The sequence below is a fragment of the Ambystoma mexicanum genome, chromosome 4q (genome assembly GCF_040938575.1).
Source record: "Ambystoma mexicanum isolate Mex_15411 chromosome 4q, UKY_AmexF1_1, whole genome shotgun sequence".
NCBI lineage: Eukaryota > Metazoa > Chordata > Amphibia > Caudata > Ambystomatidae > Ambystoma > Ambystoma mexicanum.
The window spans coordinates 1,128,387,602-1,128,408,195 of record NC_090928.1 but is presented as its reverse complement, the minus strand read 5'-3'; the positions used below and the strand labels follow the sequence as shown (position 1 = coordinate 1,128,408,195).

General features: G+C 53.3%; 1 protein-coding gene across 1 annotated transcript in view; it reads left to right on the top strand.

The window, feature by feature from the left end:
• Positions 1-20,594, top strand: part of DNAH14 (dynein axonemal heavy chain 14) — a 2,000,441-nt gene that overhangs the window by 578,296 nt on the left and 1,401,551 nt on the right. Inside the window, exon 27 of the mRNA XM_069608705.1 lies at positions 1,581-1,668. Within this exon, the coding sequence (XP_069464806.1) occupies positions 1,581-1,668 (88 nt within the window). The remainder of the gene's footprint in view (positions 1-1,580; positions 1,669-20,594) is intronic.

The window sequence follows — 20,594 nt, the reverse complement described above, 5'->3', positions numbered from 1 at the left end:
GAGAGCATTTACATCAATAACAGATGAAATTAAATGACAAATGTTCATGATTACTGACTGGTTTTACCAGTGCAAGCGTGTGTAGGGGACGGGAGTGTCCTTAAATTATGGGCACTTGCCTTTCTTTAGTATAGTTCTTACATTCATTAAATATTGGGCTAGACAAGTTATTTTGCACAGGTAATATTATTATTTAACCTGTTTATGTCTATCATTGTCTTGCACAAATGTTGTCTATATTTGGTCAGGTTTGTTTCAAAGATCTTTCCTTTGAATAAACTTTAAGTCCTTGTGGGCAAAAAGTTTCTGTAAGACATGGACCACAAGAAGGAAAAAGCACAGATTCAGGAAACAATACTCTGCTATACATAGAGGATACACCTAGGATGTTACAAGTAAGCATGGAGGGGTACAGGGACCTGGGATTGTTACGGTGAGCAGGTAAGGGGGATTGTGGGGGTTTAGGGTTGCAGAGGTGAAATTAGGTGAAATGGTTTCTGAAGAGTAGGGTCTTCAGGTCCTTCCTGAAGTATAGGGTAGAGGGGGCAGTCTTATCTGAATTTTGGGGATACTGTAAGTCCCAGAAGCTGTCAGTCGCTGTTGTTTTCTGCAAAGGAGGGCCTTGAAGCAAAGCAGGAGGAAGGAATGGTGAAGTACTATGGTGCTAAGAGGGTTTGATGAATCACCAGAGTGTTGCCTACCCTGGCCCTAACCCAGCATCGTGTGAGCATAATCAGCCTGATTGTTAACTTTTAGTTGGCCTTGAGTCTTCTGTTGATCCCTCAGCTGTTAAAACTGTAGCTAGTTGGTGCTTGTGTCATTTAACATTGCCATATGCTGAAAAGGACATGTGCCATTCACAGACAATTCATTAGATGTGCATTTCGATCTTGCACCCAGGTTTCTAAGGCACAATTGTATCATGTGCTTTATTTGAAAAACAGTAGTGTTTTGAAAAGAATACTATGTTAACAGTATAACATGTTAATCTAAAGAAAATGCTGATAACTTTAAAAGTTGAATAATTTAGGGTAACTGCCTTTTAGATGGATAGTTCCTTCTTTAGATTGTGATCTCTAGAATATCTCGGACATTTTCTTGATGCTTTGATGTTGCAGGAGGAAAGGGCAACTTTTGTGTCCCAAGTTTGGTTTACAGACATCACATAACATAGGTGATGTCACCCTATGGTAAAAACACTTGCCTGCCTGAATAGTAACGTCCTACATTGTGCTACTTAGTCTGGTCTTTATTCAGCATTGGCAAACAAATTAAAATAACCTAAGTGGAGGTTGGGCTAATTTACTGAGCTAGTCACACCGAGCCCAGACAATGGGTGTGAGTGTTCCATAACATTTGACCAAACAGTTTTACTATATGGTACCTTTGCATGTTTTTCTAATAATGTATTTAATAGTAGTAATTGCCAATAATTGGCAAATGTATGCAGCATGAGTTTGAGGGACTAATAGTCCCAGTATCTGGACACGTTTAATTGTTTAGCAGTAAAGTGCGCCACTACTTCTAACTAGTTGAAACATGTCTTTCCTTTTTTATTTCTGTGTAATGATTGTTTGCAGACTTATGAAAGCTGGAGTTGTGGATTGGAAGCAAAGAGAATTTAAAAAGTGGGTGCTTGCTCACCCAGGGCAGGTGGTTCTTGTAGTGGTAAGTACATAACTCTTTCAGCTTTGAAGTTATTTAATGAACATCAAATTGCAAGTATAATTGATGTACACTGTAATTGACAATTTTTTATCTCATTTTATTACCTGGTGTGTTTTTTTCATTCCAAATTATTTTTATTATACTCCCACGAAATCATAGTATATTTTTAATTGTTGAATATTATGTTAGTGGATTGTGCAATATCGGTAATGGTCATTTATATGATTACTGATAAGATGGACAATTTCAGCTGCTATTTTCTAAACGGCAATATATTCTTGATACTGTTAACAGTGCTGCCAATGATGAAACATGTGTTGATGTTTAATGAGTAGCTTTTTATGTTTATGTATGCAGCTTGGATAGTGTCCAAAGCTTACTTCAAAGCACCAAAGTGGAATATGAGGGAGGGAAGGGCGAGTAGGAGATGAAGGGTGTGGAGGTGAGTGATGGAGGGTTGCAAGAGAAATTAGTGTTTGATATTAAAAAGCAACCGGGCCCGATGGTGAGTTAGAAGTCGAGGAGCAAAGTGATAAAGCGTGCAGAAAAAGCATTTGTGTGGGCTCTCTTCCAAGGCCTTTTGGAGGACAAAGTCATTAGTGCTTGATGGAGACACCTGACATGCAGTAAAGTGGACTGCCCAAATGCCAGAACAACCAAAGTGTGATTTTAAAAAAGGGTTTTGTTCTGGATATTTACAGAGATTAGGCCAACCCAAAAAAACAAAGGTGCAAAAGCCTCAATGCAAAAATACAAAGACTCTTCGATGGCCATAAAATGTCTGTGTCTCTGTCCGGGTACTCACAGACTTGATGGTTTAAGAGCCCACACTTTTTTGTTTGGATTCTCACTTTCTTTTTCAATTTAAAGCAGGGACGTAATTTCACCAAAATGCCTGGGGTAGCGGAAGTAACATCACATGACCCTTTACCTCTGATGACATCACAGGAAGTAATGTCATGTGACCCTGCCACCAAGTGACATCACGGGAAGCGATGGCACACAACCTTCAGATGTGCCTAACACTTGTGTTTCCACCCAGAACATACACACACACACAAGCTCCCACACACACACACACACACAATCACATTCCTACTCGTTCACCTACCAGTCACTCACTCATATACCTTCTCTTACATCCTCCCTCAATGCATTCTCCACAAAGGCACACACCCACCCACACAATTCAAACACAAACACACTATCATATTTCTTCTCATTCACCCACTAGCCCATAGCACATACATACATCTGACACGTACTTCACACATGCAAAATACACATCACATTTTTGCTTAAAAAAAAGGCTTCTTACCTGTTTTTTCAGCTTTGATCCATCACTCCAGGCCACCCTTGGCTCCTCTGTGCTGCTCACAAATATGAACCAGGAAGCTGGGAGAGCTTCCTGGTTCCTGTATATGAGCCGCAGGAAGTCGGAGAAGGGATTCGAGTTGAACGTGTGACACATGTCATGTTCAGCTCACCCTACTGAGCGCTTCCTTCTCGTGCTGCAAGCCCTGCCGCAGCCTTCACCCCGATGGGGGAGGACTGGGCCAGGCCCCCCAGACCTGGTGTGGAGAGGGCCCTGCTACTCCAGTGGCCAGGAGCTTCTATAAAAAAAATGTAAAGCATTTTTTTTAATACAGGGGTAGCAAGGGAGACCATATCGGTTGCAGCTATGACTCCTGGCAACCCCCAAATGAGGACTGTGATTCAATGGGCATAATTATTCTTTACACATTATACAATTACAATAAATATGCTAAATAAAACATAGCTCATATAATGTAATTATTAAAACCTAATCCAAAATATATTCCCAAAAGTCTAATATCCCTAAACTCAATGATACTGGATGACCTACACAATACATCAATGCTAATAACTTTCAGTCTTAAGAGTTTCAAGATTTCTCACATTTGCATAAAAACATTTGAATGAAATCTAACTTTGAGCAATATATTCACAAATGCTTTATAGTTTCCTGTTCATTTTCAACTCAACATAACATGCAAAACTGTGGTTTCTTATTCATATATTTTCTGTGGCCAGGCATCTCTTTAGACTCTAATAAATGTAATCCTATTTTCTCTTTGTCAGGAAAACAGATTGTGTATTTTTGTTGGGTAGGCAGTTTATAAAGAGTGACAACATATTCTTTGGCTAATGTTTTTGTTTTGTAAAACTTTAAGGTTGTTCCGCCAATCCCAAATCGTCAATTTATATTTAAGATCCTTCATTAAATTAGAAATTGTCAAAGACGAATTTAGTTTTGATTGGATTTTCTCTATAAATTCCTATTTTTATTTTACCCATATGAACTTTCCAGTACTCTGCTTACCTGACAATTGGCCTCATTATAACTCAGGCGGTCCGGAAATAACGGTGGCGGTAAACCCGCCGCCACCGTTGTTTCCGGACCGCCTGATCCCGACTCCTGCAGGCGGGAGGTGATGTTCCCGCCAGGTCTGATCTGGCGGGTTTAACACCGCCCGCCTGCAGGCGGACGAGGAAACACCGGCAGCATTACGAGATGCTGCCGGTGTTTCCATGATCCCCATTCCCATCGAGTCCCTTAGGACTCGATGGGAATGGGGATTAACACCATTCCGCCTCTGTGATTCCCGGAAAACTGGGGTTGAAATGCCCCGGTAATTCCGGGAATCACGGAGGCGGAATGGTAAAACGAGTCCGGCGGTAACCAGGTGGTTTTACCGCCGCGGTTACCGCCGCACTCGTAATGAGGCCCAATGTCTTTGTTAATATTGTATTTAGGGAGTTATCACTGCTCTCATTGTTTTATTGTAAAAGGCCCCTTGTCTGATTCACGCTATTGATTAAAAGATAGTAATCCCATCTAGCATCTAAACAATTGTGTAGGGATATCCTTTGGTAAGACAAGGATTGGTTGTCAAAATATTGCCATTTATATTAACCATTCATCAACATTGGTCATATTTAACTTGTTTTTTATTTTTATTCAGTGTGCTGACCTAGTTCAAGAGCAGCGGAGCACCGTACAGAACCCTGGAAGCCGGCATTTGAGCTGCCATCGTTTTACATTAGCGCAGTACTGTGAGGTCTATGCGTCGGTATATGCACCCTTTGGAATTAGACCTTGATCAGGTTTTGTTGAAAGAGGCCATGTTTTGAGAGATTTGCGAAACTGGAGAATTGTGGGGGCATTCCTCTCTTTGTGGACGAGTTGTGATTCAAACCGGTTAGTCGATTTGCTGCGCGAGGAGCGTGTGCCACTAGATATGTGGAGCTTAGCCACCAGGTACGTTGGTGTGCTAATCGTAACTGCTTTGTAGGTGATACATGCAGTCTTGGACAGTATCCTTGTTTGGAGTGGAAGCCAATGTAGTTTAGTTAGGATGGGGGTAATTCAGTCAATTTTCCAGTGCATATCATTGAGCCATTGTTGGGCAAATTGTTTTTAAGCGGGTGGATCGATGAGGACAAATTCAGTCTTGGATGGGTTTAGTTTGAGGTAGGCAGTCGACATCCAGGACTGGATGATGGCTAGGTAATCACGGAGATGAATGATGTCCTGAGCGCTATTTACTTTCATGTACAACTGGGTATCATCCCCATATTAGTGGATAGCTATATTGGAATCTTTTGAGAGAGTGCACAAAGGCTTCATGTAAAGGTTAAAAAGGATTGGTGAGAGGATTGACTCTTGGGGGACTCCGCAAGAAACCTGGAGTTAGTTAGAATGCAAATAATTCATTTCAATAGCCTGGTGTGTGCCTCAAAGGTAGCAGGTAAACCAATTCAGTACAATGCCAGAGAATCCCATCATGTCAGCAAGGAGGGAGATAAGGATGCGGTGGTTGACGGGCGGTGTTGAATGCAGCTTGAGAGATCCAGGGAACAAGGAGGCATTAGTCCCCCTTATCTGTGTTTTGGAGGGTATCATCCACCACCTGGATCGTGGCTGTCTCAATGCTGCACTTGGGGTGGAACCCTGACTGATGGTCATTTAGGAGGTGGAGTTGTCTGATTCCGGCAAGTGGTTGTGTAGCAACTACTTTTTCCAAGATCTTGCCAATAAACGGGAGGTTTGTATTGGGCCGGTAGTTGGCTAGGTCGTCTGGATCTAGGGTTGTTTGTTTCAAAAGAGGTCGTATGAGATCAATTTTGAGGGTGTCTGGAAATGATCCTTCTCCGACGGAGGCTTTGATGATGCTGAGTAGCGCATTGAGTGCCGGGTCCTTCAATTGTTTAATGATGGAATTATATCGTCGGAGTAAGAAGTAGGTGTGCAGGAGGTAATCATTTTTAGGAGATCCGGGGGAAAGACAGGAGAAAATTTGGTCCAGAGGGGCAGTGTGTGTGCCGGGGTGCAGGCGATGATAATGATGTGAGTGGTTGATTCAATGGTCTCTCAGATTTTGTCTATTTTTTCAATATAAAATGTATTAATTCCCATCGCATTTTTCCTCAGTTGCTGGCACCTGTGGTCGGTTGAGGGTTTGATTTGATGCTTTACTACTTCAAAGCAGGCTTTGCCCCTGTTGGAGGCTGCTGCAATGGTGGTGGAGTTGTAAGCAGCTTTTGCATCCGTAATCAGAATCTTATGGTTTGCGCAGAGAGATTTGAGGTTGGTGAGGTCTCCCGAGTTATGGTTTTTGCACCACCATTTCTCTAGGGCTTTGATTGAGCGTTTGTTGGAGGCTAGCTCGGGGTGTACTATGGGGCGGATGGTTTGGTCTTTGGCCGGCTGGATTTTAGGTGGGCATGAGTATTTACCAGTTTCATAGCTGAGTTAATGAATAATTCCAGGAGGCCCGAGGCATTCCCTGTGGTGGTGAAAGTCTGCAAAGTTTGCTTCCAGCACATTCACTGGGAGGGCTTTGAATGAGCAGCGCTGAGTGATGAGGGGGCGTTTAGCCTGACCATTGTGAGCCATAGTCAAGTGGGTGACCGCTAATGGAATGGCAGCGTGGTCAGACCAGTCAAGTGGGATTGGGTCTGCAGAGGTGATGCAGGCGGGATGATGTGAAGACTAACAGGCCGATTCATGGAATAATTAGCGCAGCGCAAGTGGGCAAAAACGTGCGAATCGCAGTGGAATAGCGAAAATCGCAGTGCAATTGCGAAAATCGCACGAAAAGCAGCGCACGTCGATTCATGGAAGGCCGTGCGCGAGAAAACCAGCGGATGTGCGATAAAAAAGTGCGCGGCGCACGTTGGCGCACAGGCCATCTAACAGCGTGCGCCAGGTCACAGCGAAAATCGCACAGGCCACAGCGAAATTCGCACATAGCGCGGCGCACGCAACAAAAGTGGGCGTAACACGGGCGTAACACTCGGAATGGGGAACAACTTGCCAAAACGTGGGCGTCACGGGGGAAGTACAGGGCACAAGTGCGCGGAACGCCCACACGCTCGCCTAAAACACGTATTCATGGAATAGAATAGGGCAAAAAAGCGCACGCTCAAACCAGCGCACAGGCACAAACACGACCGCCACAAGAAAGCAGGCGGTAGCGTCTCTGCGGCTGTAAGAAATGTGCGCCAAAAGGTGCGCCAACAAATAGCACCTATATACTGCCATGATGAATGTCCCATACTGTGGCCCTCCAGGAAAAATGACGTGCAAAGGGGTACCCACAAACACGGACACCCGCTGACAAAAAATACGTGTGCGTGTATACCGGGGTGCGCGGGAAGTCTAACACGCGATTTCAGCAGGGTACGTGCATCACAGGGGTTCGCGTGAAGTTCCTCACGCGATCGGGCCTGGGGGAGCGTGCTACGTGTATTTCAGGGGTTCGCGTGAAGTTTCACACGCGATCGGGCCTGGGGGAGCGGGCTACGTGTATTACAGGGGTTCGCGTGAAGTTCCTCACGCGATCGGGCCTGGGGTAGCGGGCTACGTGTATTACAGGGGTTCGCGTGAAGTTCCTCACGCGATCGGGCCTGGGGGAGCGGGCTACGTGTATTTCAGGGGTTCGCGTGAAGTTTCACACGCGATCGGGCCTGGGGGAGCGGGCTACGTGTATTACAGGGGTTCGCGTGAAGTTCCTCACGCGATCGGGCCTGGGGTAGCGGGCTACATGTATTACAGGGGTTCGCGTGAAGTTCCTCACGCGATCGGGCCTGGGGGAGCGGGCTACGTGTATTTCAGGGGTTCGCGTGAAGTTTCACACGCGATCGGGCCTGGGGGAGCGGGCTACGTGTATTACAGGGGTTCGCGTGAAGTTCCTCACGCGATCGGGCCTGGGGTATCGGGCTACGTGTATTACAGGGGTTCGCGTGAAGTTCCTCACGCGATCGGGCCTGGGGTAGCGGGCTACGTGTATTACAGGGGTTCGCGTGAAGTTCCTCACGCGATCGGGCCTGGGGGAGCGGGCTACGTGTATTTCAGGGGTTCGCGTGAAGTTTCACACGCGATCGGGCCTGGGGGAGCGGGCTACGTGTATTACAGGGGTTCGCGTGAAGTTCCTCACGCGATCGGGCCTGGGGGAGCGGGCTACGTGTATTACAGGGGTTCGCGTGAAGTTCCTCACGCGATCGGGCCTGGGGGAGCGGGCTACGTGTATTCCAGGGGTGCGCGTGAAGTTCCACACGCGAATAGCCTGGGCGCGTGTATTTCAGGGGTGCGCGAGAAGTTCCACACGCGAATAGCCTGGGCGCGTGTATTTCAGGGGTGCGCGGGAAGTTCCACACGCGAATAGCCTGGGCGCGTGTATTTCAGGGGTGCGCGGGAAGTTCCACACGCGAATAGCCTGGGCGCGTGTATTTCAGGGGTGCGCGGGAAGTTCCACACGCGAATAGCCTGGGCGCGTGTATTTCAGGGGTGCGCGGGAAGTTCCACACGCGAATAGCCTGGGCGCGTGTATTTCAGGGGTGCGCGGGAAGTTCCACACGCGAATAGCCTGGGGGCGCGTGTATTCCAGGGGTGCGCGGGAAGTTCCACACGCGAATAGCCTGGGCGCGTGTATTTCAGGGGTGCGCGGGAAGTTCCACACGCGAATAGCCTGGGCGCGTGTATTTCAGGGGTGCGCGGGAAGTTCCACACGCGAATAGCCTGGGCGCGTGTATTTCAGGGGTGCGCGGGAAGTTCCACACGCGAATAGCCGGGGCGCGTGTATTTCAGGGGTGCGCGGGAAGTTCCACACGCGAATAGCCGGGGCGCGTGTATTTCAGGGGTGCGCGGGAAGTTCCACATGTGATTTGACAGTGTGGGTCCTCCCAGGTGTACCCTGTACACCCTCCACGGCCCCTGCAGGCAGCCCACACCACAGGGGACTACCCTGCATCCCTGGTCATGTCCCGCAGGCAGCCCACCCACCATGGGCATGCCCCCCAGCAAAGGCACATGTCTCCTTGAACTAATGAACACCAACTCATGTCCCCTTGCACCCCCACCCCCCAGCACTGTGGGGCACCTGCCAGCAGGCCCCCACCCATGTCCAACTCATGTCCCCCACCACCCCCACCCCCCAGCACTGTGGGGCACCTGCCAGCAGGCCCCCACCCATGTCCAACTCATGTCCCCCACCACCCCCACCCCCCAGCCACCAGGGTCACCCTCCACCAGGCCCCCACTCATGTCTCCCACCACCCCCAAACCCCAGCAGTGCAGGGTCACCCTCCACCAGGCCCCCACTCATGTCTCCCACCACCCCCAGCCACCAGGGGCACCCTCCACCAGGCCCCCACTCATGTCTCCCACCACCCCCACCCCCCAGCCACCAGGGTCACCCTCCACCAGGCCCCCACTCATGTCTCCCACCACGCCCAAACCCCAGCAGTGCAGGGTCACCCTCCACCAGGCCCCCACTCATGTCTCCCACCACCCCCACCCCCCAGCCACCAGGGGCACCCTCCACCAGGCCCCCACTCATGTCTCCCACCACCCCCAAACCCCAGCAGTGCAGGGTCACCCTCCACCAGGCCCCCACTCATGTCACCCACCACCCCCACACCCCAGCAGTGCAGGGGCACCCTCCACCAGGCCCCCACTCATGTCTCCCACCACCCCCACCCCCCAGCCACCAGGGTCACCCTCCACCAGGCCCCCACCCATGTCTACCACCACCTCCAAACCCCAGCAGTGCAGGGTCACCCTCCACCAGGCCCCCACTCATGTCTCCCACCACCCCCACCCCCCAGCCACCAGGGGCACCCTCCACCAGGCCCCCACTCATGTCTCCCACCACCCCCAAACCCCAGCAGTGCAGGGTCACCCTCCACCAGGCCCCCACTCATGTCACCCACCACCCCCACACCCCAGCAGTGCAGGGGCAGCCTCCACCAGGCCCCCACTCATGTCACCCACCACCCCCACACCCCAGCAGTGCAGGGGCAGCCTCCACCAGGCCCCCACTCATGTCACCCACCACCCCCACACCCCAGCAGTGCAGGGGCAGCCTCCACCAGGCCCCCACTCATGTCTCCCAGCACCCCCACCCCCCCAGTCACCAGGGGCAGCCTCCACCAGGCCCCCACCCATGTCTCCCACCACCCCCACCCCCCAGCCACCAGGGTCACCCTCCACCAGGCCCCCACTCATGTCTCCCACCACCCCCACCCCCCAGCCACCAGGGGCACCCTCCACCAGGCCCCCACTCATGTCTCCCACCACCCCCACACCCCAGCAGTGCAGGGTCACCCTCCACCAGGCCCCCACTCATGTCTCCCAGCACCCCCACCCCCCCAGTCACCAGGGGCAGCCTCCACCAGGCCCCCACCCATGTCTCCCACCACCCCCACCCCCCAGCCACCAGGGTCACCCTCCACCAGGCCCCCACTCATGTCTCCCACCACCCCCAAACCCCAGCAGTGCAGGGTCACCCTCCACCAGGCCCCCACTCATGTCTCCCACCACCCCCACCCCCCAGCCACCAGGGTCACCCTCCACCAGGCCCCCACTCATGTCTCCCACCACCCCCACCCCCCAGCCACCAGGGGCACCCTCCACCAGGCCCCCACTCATGTCTCCCACCACCCCCACCCCCCAGCCACCAGGGTCACCCTCCACCAGGCCCCCACTCATGTCTCCGACCACCCCCAAACCCCAGCAGTGCAGGGTCACCCTCCACCAGGCCCCCACTCATGTCTCCCACCACCCCCACCCCCCAGCCACCAGGGGCACCCTCCACCAGGCCCCCACTCATGTCTCCCACCACCCCCACCCCCCAGCCACCAGGGTCACCCTCCACCAGGCCCCCACTCATGTCTCCCACCACCCCCACCCCCCCGCCACCAGGGGCACCCTCCACCAGGCCCCCACTCATGTCTCCCACCACCCCCACCCCCCCGCCACCAGGGGCACCCTCCACCAGGCCCCCACTCATGTCACCCACCACCCCCACCCCCCCAGTCACCAGGGGCACCCTCCACCAGGCCCCCACTCATGTCACCCACCCCCCCCACCCCCCCAGTCACCAGGGGCACCCTCCACCAGGCCCCCACTCATGTCTCCCACCACCCCCACCCCCCCGCCACCAGGGGCACCCTCCACCAGGCCCCCACTCATGTCACCCACCACCCCCACCCCCCCAGTCACCAGGGGCACCCTCCACCAGGCCCCCACTCATGTCACCCACCCCCCCAGTCACCAGGGGCACCCTCCACCAGGCCCCCACTCATGTCACCCACCACCCCCACCCCCCAGCACTGTGGGGAACCTGCCAGCAGGCCCCCACACATGTCCCCCTGGCCCCAGGTCCTGACGATACACAATAATGGCAGTAATGGCCAGCATACCCAGCACAAACACCCAGGCAAGGATTGCATCCACCCACATAGTGAATGCAATCACATGACACAACCCCAATGCCAAGTATGCAAAAGAACACATGTCCGTCACACACACATACACAATGGGTGCAAGTGAATGTCAAAACCCATATCATGACATGTAACAAACCAATGAGAAAATAACACAAGTGTAAGAAAATATAAAAAATGTATTAAATACCAAAAATAAGTGAACTTTTCAAACATACAACGATGTGGCTAAGTAAATAAATGGTCCATGTCCGAGAACACAAGTGATAAACAAAAAAACAAAGGAATAAAAAATTAAAATGAATTTGTCCAAAGCAATATCATGTCATATGAAATTAATGAAAAACCATTACGTCATGGTGAAAACAATAAGAAATTAAAAAAATGTATCTCCCAAAAAAACAAACTATATACAGGAATGTTCCAGGGTCCATGAGCCCAACACCAAAAATGAAACCTACCACTAACTAATGTAAAATATATGTACAAAAAAGTGGCCATTGTCCGAGCGGTCCAAAATAATAAAAATAAATAAAGGAAACCTAGCACTAACTAACTAAATAACTATATACAAAGGCAGCGGGCAAGTCCTGCGGCTCACTTGGTGATGTTGCTGGCCAGGGCATCATCGAACTCCATGTCGATGTCCTGGAGGCGGGACTCTGTCCTGGCCCGGAGGTCTCGCAGGGACAACCCCATGTCCACCTCAAACTCCCTGCGAGCTTCCTCGAGGCACTCAGCCCGCCTCAATGCCCGACGCATGGAGAACTCCGCCCTGACCATGGCGAGCCGCTCCTCTTCCGCCCGCTGCCGCTCCGCACCTATCCGCTGGCCAAACTCCTCCCACACGGAACACACCACCATCCCAGGGTTGCCCTGCCCTCCGGCCGATGCCTGCCCCTCTGATCTTGATGGCCCCGAGCCATGATGCCTCCCACGTCGAGCCCGCTGCTGCCTCCGACGCCACTGCCTCTGCCAGCACGACGGCATCCAGGCTGATGGAAACCACCGACGCCGTCGTGCACGTGCCCTGCCCGATGATGCCGTCACATCTTCCATCTGCTGGGGTCCACTTGCTGTGTTGTCCACCCCTGCTGGACCTCCGACTCCCAACTGTGGCAGGGATGGGATCCCCACCGAGCTGGCTGCATTGGTCGGGGCAGGTCCACAGGGGGCCCTGGTGGCATCTGGGCCGGAAGACGTCAAGGAGAACGACCGGTGGATAGCCTGCACAGAGGAGGAGAGGGCCGTCAGATTGGCCAACACATGCAGGAAACCCCCGAACATGGCCGATCCCAATTGGGCTACGTCGGCACGGTGCACTTCGTGATGACGTGCGTGCTCCTCCCGGGAAGCATGCACGTCATCACGAATCACAGCCGTGTGCATCGCGACCCCAATCAGGACCTTCTCCACGCGGCCAGGGGTTACCACGTCCGCAGGTGGAGGGGAGTCAGGTGACATGGACATCCCCTCTACCTGCGGACGGGCCTGGGACGGGGCATCCCTGCTGGTGCATGGTGGTGCACTCACAGGGTCAGGGACAGTGACATGCACAGGCCCCTCCACGGTGACCTGTGGTGCCTCCTGCCCCTGGACTGCACCACTTGCACCAGCAGGGATGCTCCCACCAGGCCCCATGTGTGCACCAGTGTCGGCCTCCTCCTCCTCTGTGCAAACCACCAACCTGGATGGCTCCTCACCGTCTCCCGCCGTAGCAGGCCCCTGTGGGGGCTCACCCACCCCTTCCGCTGCAGCCGTGGGGGCATCCCCGCCGCCTTGCTCCACAGCACCGTCTCCGCCCTCTTCTTCACTAGCCGCTGCGTAGAGGGAGACAAAGGACACAAGCATCAGGCTACTGTACAATGGTCCCCTAGACAGGAAGCAATAGCAGATGAGCACCACTGTCAAAGTACACTTCCATCATGTCCCTCCACAACACATGGGTCAGTCCAGGCAAAACACACACAGTAACAGGCATGGTGCATGCCATGGACATTTCCATGCATGTCCAATGGACTCTAGAAACATTCAATGATATGTAACTCACATGCATCATGGCTCATGCATATCACATGCACACACTTCACCTCAGTCACATCCATCTAGCCCCAAACACACCGAACACAGGCGAAACAAGGGTAAATTGGGTGCGTCACTGAATCTGTGCATTGTCACACACATGTGTCATGCATCCATGGCATGCACAAGTCACAGACACGCAGGTCAGGCACACAGACATGGCTACCATATATGTACCTGGCATCAGCACCCATCCTTCACCCCCATCCATGTCCAGGTACAGAGACTGGCATGCTCTCATGTCCAAAATCTGCATAGGGCTCCCCATGCCGCATTTCAACACATGCAACAACCATGTGGGTCACACATCACTGGTCGCACATGCATTACCATGATGTCCCTGCACACATACATGCATACATGGCCCATGGCACACATACAGGCAAGTATCATAGAACCAGCACACCGCAACATGCCCTGTCTCACACAGTAATGCTTGGACACATACCGCTCAACTCCAGACGGGCCTCCCTCTCAAGGACCTGGGCGTGGAGCGCTGGGCGTACGCGTTCCAGGACCCTCTTCTGGATGGAACTCATGCGGCCCCGGCCCCCCTCCACGAGGCGCCGGGCCTTCACAAGGGTCCTGGACCTCAAGTCCTCCCAGCGCTTCTTGATCTTCTGGACGTTGCGGGTTGCCACCCCCTCCGCGTTGATGGCAACCACACAGTCGGCCCAGATCCTCTCCCGTCCTTCCTTGCTGGCGTGGGACGATCCAAAGAGGGCATCATACTGCCCCAGGACATGCTCCACCAGGACACCAACTTCGGTGGCAGTGAAGCTGGTGCCCCTCTGCCCCTCTGGCCTGGGGTTGCCACTGGTGCCAGATGTGGAAGTGCCCGACATGGCAACCCCAGAGGCAGGTGTGGGTGGGCAACTGGGTCCTGGGGCTGGGCTGTGGAGCGATGTAATCCCAGTTGGGAGTCTTCAGTTCCAGCAGGGGTGGACACAGCAACTGGACCCCTGCAGATGGCTGATGTGCAGGCACCAAATGGCAGGGCACGGTGGCAGCAGGCAGGCAGGCAGGCAGGCAGCAGCAGATAGCACGTGGGAGGCTGCTCGGGGCACTGGGGGGCAGTAACTCGGCCTTCTGGGCAGGAGCGTGGTGTTCCGTGTGTTTTCGGGTGGCCAGCTTGATACGGAGTGATTTGGCACGTGAAAATCCTGCACGTCAGCGTGAAATCCGAGGAAAGGCCCTTAGCGCGTAAGCGCGTCAGCAAGCATACGCCATTCTATTGGACCAGAGTCCCTCAGTGCGTAAGCGCGTCTGACGTGACCCGCACGGGCGTTCCCCACTCAGCACGTGATGACGGAACACACGTGGAAATACTGCACGTCAGAGTGTCATCGCGTGATTGGCCTATGTACGTGTATTTCATTGCGTGTAATTGGACAAAAGTGCGCGTACACGCGATTGGCCTATGTACGTGTATTTAATGGGTGCGCGGCCACTTACACACGCAAGTACGTCAGCGAACCTGTATCCCGTGGTGCGTGTGAATTTCCACACGCTATTGGACTGGGAACTGGATTCCAGGGGTGCGCGGGTCACACGCTGTATCCCGTGGTGCGTGTGAATTTCCACACGCTATTGGACTGGGAACTGGATTCCAGGGGTGCGCGGGTCACACGCTGTATCCCGTGGTGCGTGTGAATTTCCACACGCTATTGGACTGGGAACTGGATTCCAGGGGTGCGCGGGTCACACGCTGTATCCCGTGGTGCGTGTGAATTTCCACACGCTATTGGACTGGGAACTGGATTCCAGGGGTGCGCGGGTCACACGCTCGCCTAGAACACGCGCAAAGCATAAAATTGCGGACTTTAACAATAACAAGCTCAGACGCCAGGATGAACATACCGTTCCTAGCAGCAGTGGCAGTGGGCTACCAAAGGAGGAGGAGGAGGATAGTCAGGGCCAGAATATTCACACCCAGAACCAGCCTTTTCGGGATGCCTGATGACCAGGTGTATGGGAGGTACAGGTTTCCACCACACATCATACTGGACCTGGTGAGTGAGTGGGAGGATGACCTCACATCACCCACCCTGTGCTCCCAAGCACTCAGCCCCCTGGAGAAGGTCCTCAATGTACTGCACTTCTTAGCCACTGGATCATTTCAGCGGACAAGTGCCATAGTGGGTGGGGTGTCACAGGCCACCCAGTCACGCTGCCTACACCAGGTCTTGAACATCATGACTGCACGCCCATCAGTCCGCAGGCACATATACCTGCCCAGAACACCTGCAGAAAGGCATGCTGCCGCCCTGGATTTTTACGCTGTGGCACGATTCCCCAAAGTGCTAGGTGCCATCGACTGCACCCATGTGGCTCTACGTCCCCCCAGGGCATCTGAGCACATCTATAGGAACCGCAAGCACTGGCATTCCATCAACGTGCAGGTAGCATGTAATGCCAAGGGAATCATCACCTCAGTATATGCCAACTATCCCGGCTCCACCCACGACAGCTTCATTTACCGAATGTCCACCCTAAGCCGGGACCTAGAAGCTGGGCGGCATGGCGATACATGGCTGCTTGGTGAGTATGTATGCCACTGCACATGCATGCATGTTGGATACTGAGCAAGGTCACAACCCCACCAATGATACCAATCACCACCTCCACAGGGGACAGTGCCTACCCTCTCAGCCCCCACATGATGACGCCAATTCGGAACCCCACCACGCCACCCCAGGTAAGATATAACACAGCCCACATTACAACCAGGGGCATAGTGGAGCGCACATTCGGAGTGCTAAAGTCACGCTTTCGCTCCCTTGACCGTTCTGGCGGGCAGCTGTTATACGCTCCCCCAGTAGTGTGCAGGATCATAGTGGCAGCATGTGTCCTGCACAACGTTGCAACACGCCGGGGCCTGGCCGTGGACATGGTGGTGGCCCCACATCCCCAACCACATGCACAGCCGCTGCGCATGGGAGGGGAAAGGGCACGGGGGGAGGCAGCCCGTACACAGCTAGTGGCTAATTACTTCACATAGAAATCACACCCCTGTGGAGTGCACACTGCCCTGGCACATTCCATCTGACAATCAATGATGACTCAACCTGACACTGATCCTGAATGTCTGGAGAATGAACCGGGAATACCATGTCAGCCTGAGATTGTTCACCTGGAAGTGTCACAATGTGTGCATCCCTACCCACACAGACACCACCAATGCAGTTTTGTGAAGTTACACATTGAAGCAGCTAAAATGAATACCCACTTGCAAAATGCAACAAGAGGACAGTGCCATGTCAGCCAACCCAACCCCAGCACCGCCACACGACACACCGTGCCACTTCATGCTAATTGCAGGTAAACAAAGTAATCCCCACAACATGACATCAGTCTCACTATGTACAGTGGCACTATTAGAAACCTGCAACACCTGAAATGCTCACAGCAATGCCGGACCAACAACATACTTGAGCACGTAGTACCATTAACATGACATCACAAATGTTACATATTAGTAGTCTCACCACCTGGAAATGCCTGCACTCCCACCACTACCAACTGTGCAGTGTTGTCGCCATGTAGAGTTGTAGGTGCACTGCTGCCAACATGGTCCCCATCTCCAGACTAGAGGTCCTTGTGTGGACATGAGGAAGGGACCTGCAAATTGGGAGGTAGACACAGAAGAAGAGTTACACATCAATGCAACATGCAGTGTACAACACAACAGCAATATGCACTATGAATGTATACACAGTATTGACTACAGACTGGCCACACAGCTCATGGGAGTCCAACGTCACTGTGTAATTCACTGTCACTTGGGCACACCCTTTGCAAGCCCATGGAAACGGGAAGCAGGAGGGGTGTGTGTGACTCAAACCCAAGCATCTGAACCAAATACATTACAAGCCTGCATGTGCCCAGCCACAATGCAGCGTATGCCCACAGGAACCACGGAAGCCAACAGATCGAAGCCAACAGGTCGAAGCCAACAGATCGTCCCAAAAAAATTGGGAATAAAAGAAATAAAAATAAAAATAAAAATAAGAAACAATCAAAAATGGCCATTGATGGGCCCGGGGGGGTTGGGGAGGCCACCCAGGAGGTCCGAGGACAGGATGCACACCAGAACCCACCTGCGTGGATCCTGGGAAGATAAAACACCTCCATGGGCTCATGGCCCACACGGCTACCCTATTGTGGGAGTATCACTGCTGTCGCTATTATCACCCTGTGCAGCTGCATCCGGAGGTGGTTGCACTATGGGAGGCAGCCCACGCAAGGCCCTAGTCTGCTCCTCCATGGCTGCAAGCATGCGGGTGTGGTAGGTCTGGTTCTGGAGGATGAGTGTGCGGAGGTCCCCATGCAACAACTCACGGGATGCCCGGACCTCCGCCCTCGTTGCCTGCATCTCAGCTGAGAGCGTACGGGTGAGACGCTCCAGCTGCTGTTCTGTCCTTTGGTGTGTTGAAGCCTCAAGCTCAACAAGAGTCGTCCTGAGGTGAAGGAGCTCCTGCCTCAGGGCTTCCCTGTGGCCCTGGGACTCAATGGAGATGGCCTCCTGCAGAGTCGCCAGTGCCGCCCGCCTGTCCCTGTTGGACCCCAACATGTCCTCCCTGTGTGACTGGCAGATGGAGTCGGTTGCCTGCTCTAGTCGCTCCATCAGCCTTTCTGGGGGGACAATGGAAGTGGCCACCCTATCCATGGCCTGAGCCATCATCTCGGATGATGCAGCCTGTTGGGTAGCCATACCGTAAATGGATTGCTCCCATGCGGTATTGCCGGGTGGCGTACGGCCACCACGTCGGCGGGCACCACACCTGTCTGGGGCAAGGCGAACTGCGCCTTGCTGTGCCGGCACTGCCTGAGGCTGCAGGACTGCATTCCCCCTCTGATCTGCTGGCCCAGGAACAGGATCAGATGTCGCGGAGTGTGACCCTGCATCCGTAACCACCGAAGGCGTAGCTGCCAACACTGACATCCCCATGGAGGGTACTGACCCTGGTGCAGGTGGGTGAGACAGAACAGAATCCCTCCCTGGAACACTCACCTGTGACGGCACGTAGGTCTCATTCGAATCAACACCTGAGTACAGCTCGGGGGAGGTGCAGCCAGAGACACCCCTTGAGAGCACGACCTGCAGCACTTGTGGGTTCTCCCCCACCACCACACCACGTCCCTCACTGGTGGTTGGTCGGCCCTGGGACACCTCCTGGGTCTGCACCATCTCCACAACCCCAGCAGTATCAGGTGCGTCTTCCCCTGCAAAGACATGAAAACAAAGAAATGGAAACAGGCATTAGCACCATGGCACACATTGAGGGCTGAGAAGCAAGAGAACCAGTACTTGATTGACACATGTCCCACATGACTAAAACCCTCCCATGCATGCACCCTCACTGCGTATGAAGTGCAGGCAAATGGCACACACTGATGACACCAAGATGGAAGATGAACACATTTTCTGCATGCTGCCTGGCAGTGGCATCACACATTGGCCTGTGATTGGCAGGTGAAACACACATGCCATCACACAGATGGCATGTACCATTGCTATTGAGTGAAGATGGAGAGGAGGGCAGCACCTATTCATTCAGTCCAGTTCCCGCATGTAATAGCTTTTCTATTTCTAACAGGTCAGATTTTTCACCTGGAGCTGCCAGTCTGAAATGGTCCAATTGCACAGGGACATGTGTGTACAAATGATATCCAGGTAACAAAGTCACTCCACTTTACCATACCCATGTCAGACATGTGACTAGTGGACAGCGACATGCCTAGTGAAAGTGGTGGAATGCAAACAAACTGACTGAATGAACAGTGAAGAAGAAGCAAATATGTTGTGGCAAGGTGACACTTCAAGGGCAACTGGCGTGCAGTTGGGCTAGATGTCTACTGTTGGCAGAAGGGATACTGCTATGGCCAAATGCAGCTGCGCAGGAAGGATTGCAGCTGCGCAGGAAGGATTGCATGAAGCACATGGCTGACCCATACGACTCAGGCGCACACACTCTCACCTGGCACCCGAACAGAAGCCCTCACACACACACCATGCACATGGATGACACACACATGCATGTGCACTCACCGGACAATGCCTCGTAATCAGCCAGATCTCCCACGCCTTGGATCTGTTCCTCCGTGACGTAGGTCCCAGCGACTGACTCATGTGGAGTGAGTTCCATGTCTACTACTGGAGACCCACCTCCAGTCACTAGAGTTGCGGCATGACTTGAGGCCAGCTTACTCTTTGCCCTGCGCTTTAGGTCATTCCAGCGCTTATAGCAATCATTGGCTGTGCGCCTCACAATTCCAAGGGCACTTACGATGTCCGCAACGGTCTGCCAGTGTGCCTGGCGTTTTGCAGGTGTGGTCTTGGATCCTGCAACAATGACCATCTCGTTGTCATGTCCGGACACATACTCGACAAGTGCATTCAGTTCGTCATCCGTGAAGCTGGGCTTCCTGGACGGGCCGGACTGTGTAGCCGTGTCTGGGGCATCAGCCTGTGCCGGACGAGCACTCTTCCTCTTCCGCTTGGAAGGTGGTGGTGATCCTGAGTGTCCTGCGCCGCTCTGGACACTAGGGGCAGGAACCCTGGTGGACTCTGTATCAGGAGTGTGGGATTGCACACTCAGCATGGGAGTTGGTGCAGGCATTAGCTCTAGTGTGATGGTGTCAGGGGGAATGTCAGCAGCATGGACTAGGACCGACACTGTCCTGGATGGGTGTGTGGGGGCTGGGGTGGATGGAGCCGCAGCTGCCCCTGCAGCCTCTCCGCCCTGCCTACTTGGTGCAGCAGATGACCTTGCTGCCCCAGATCCACGTGGCATGATGGCATCAACGTGCACCAGCGCACGTGTCGTAGCCCTGCTGACCTGGAAGTCAGCCAGGTCTGGTGCCACAATGGGCTGGTCCAACAAGGGCTGAGCATGGATGGTGTCAGCCACATCAGCCTCAATGGGGGGGGGGGGATTATGGGTGCCCGTGACTGGTCCTCCACACATGGGGGGACAGGCTCACCCTGCAAGTTACGACCACGTCCCCTACCGGATCCACCACGGCCACCACTTGTGGCTCTTCCACCTTTGCCACCCTTACGGAATCCTCGCCTCCCAGCCATGGCA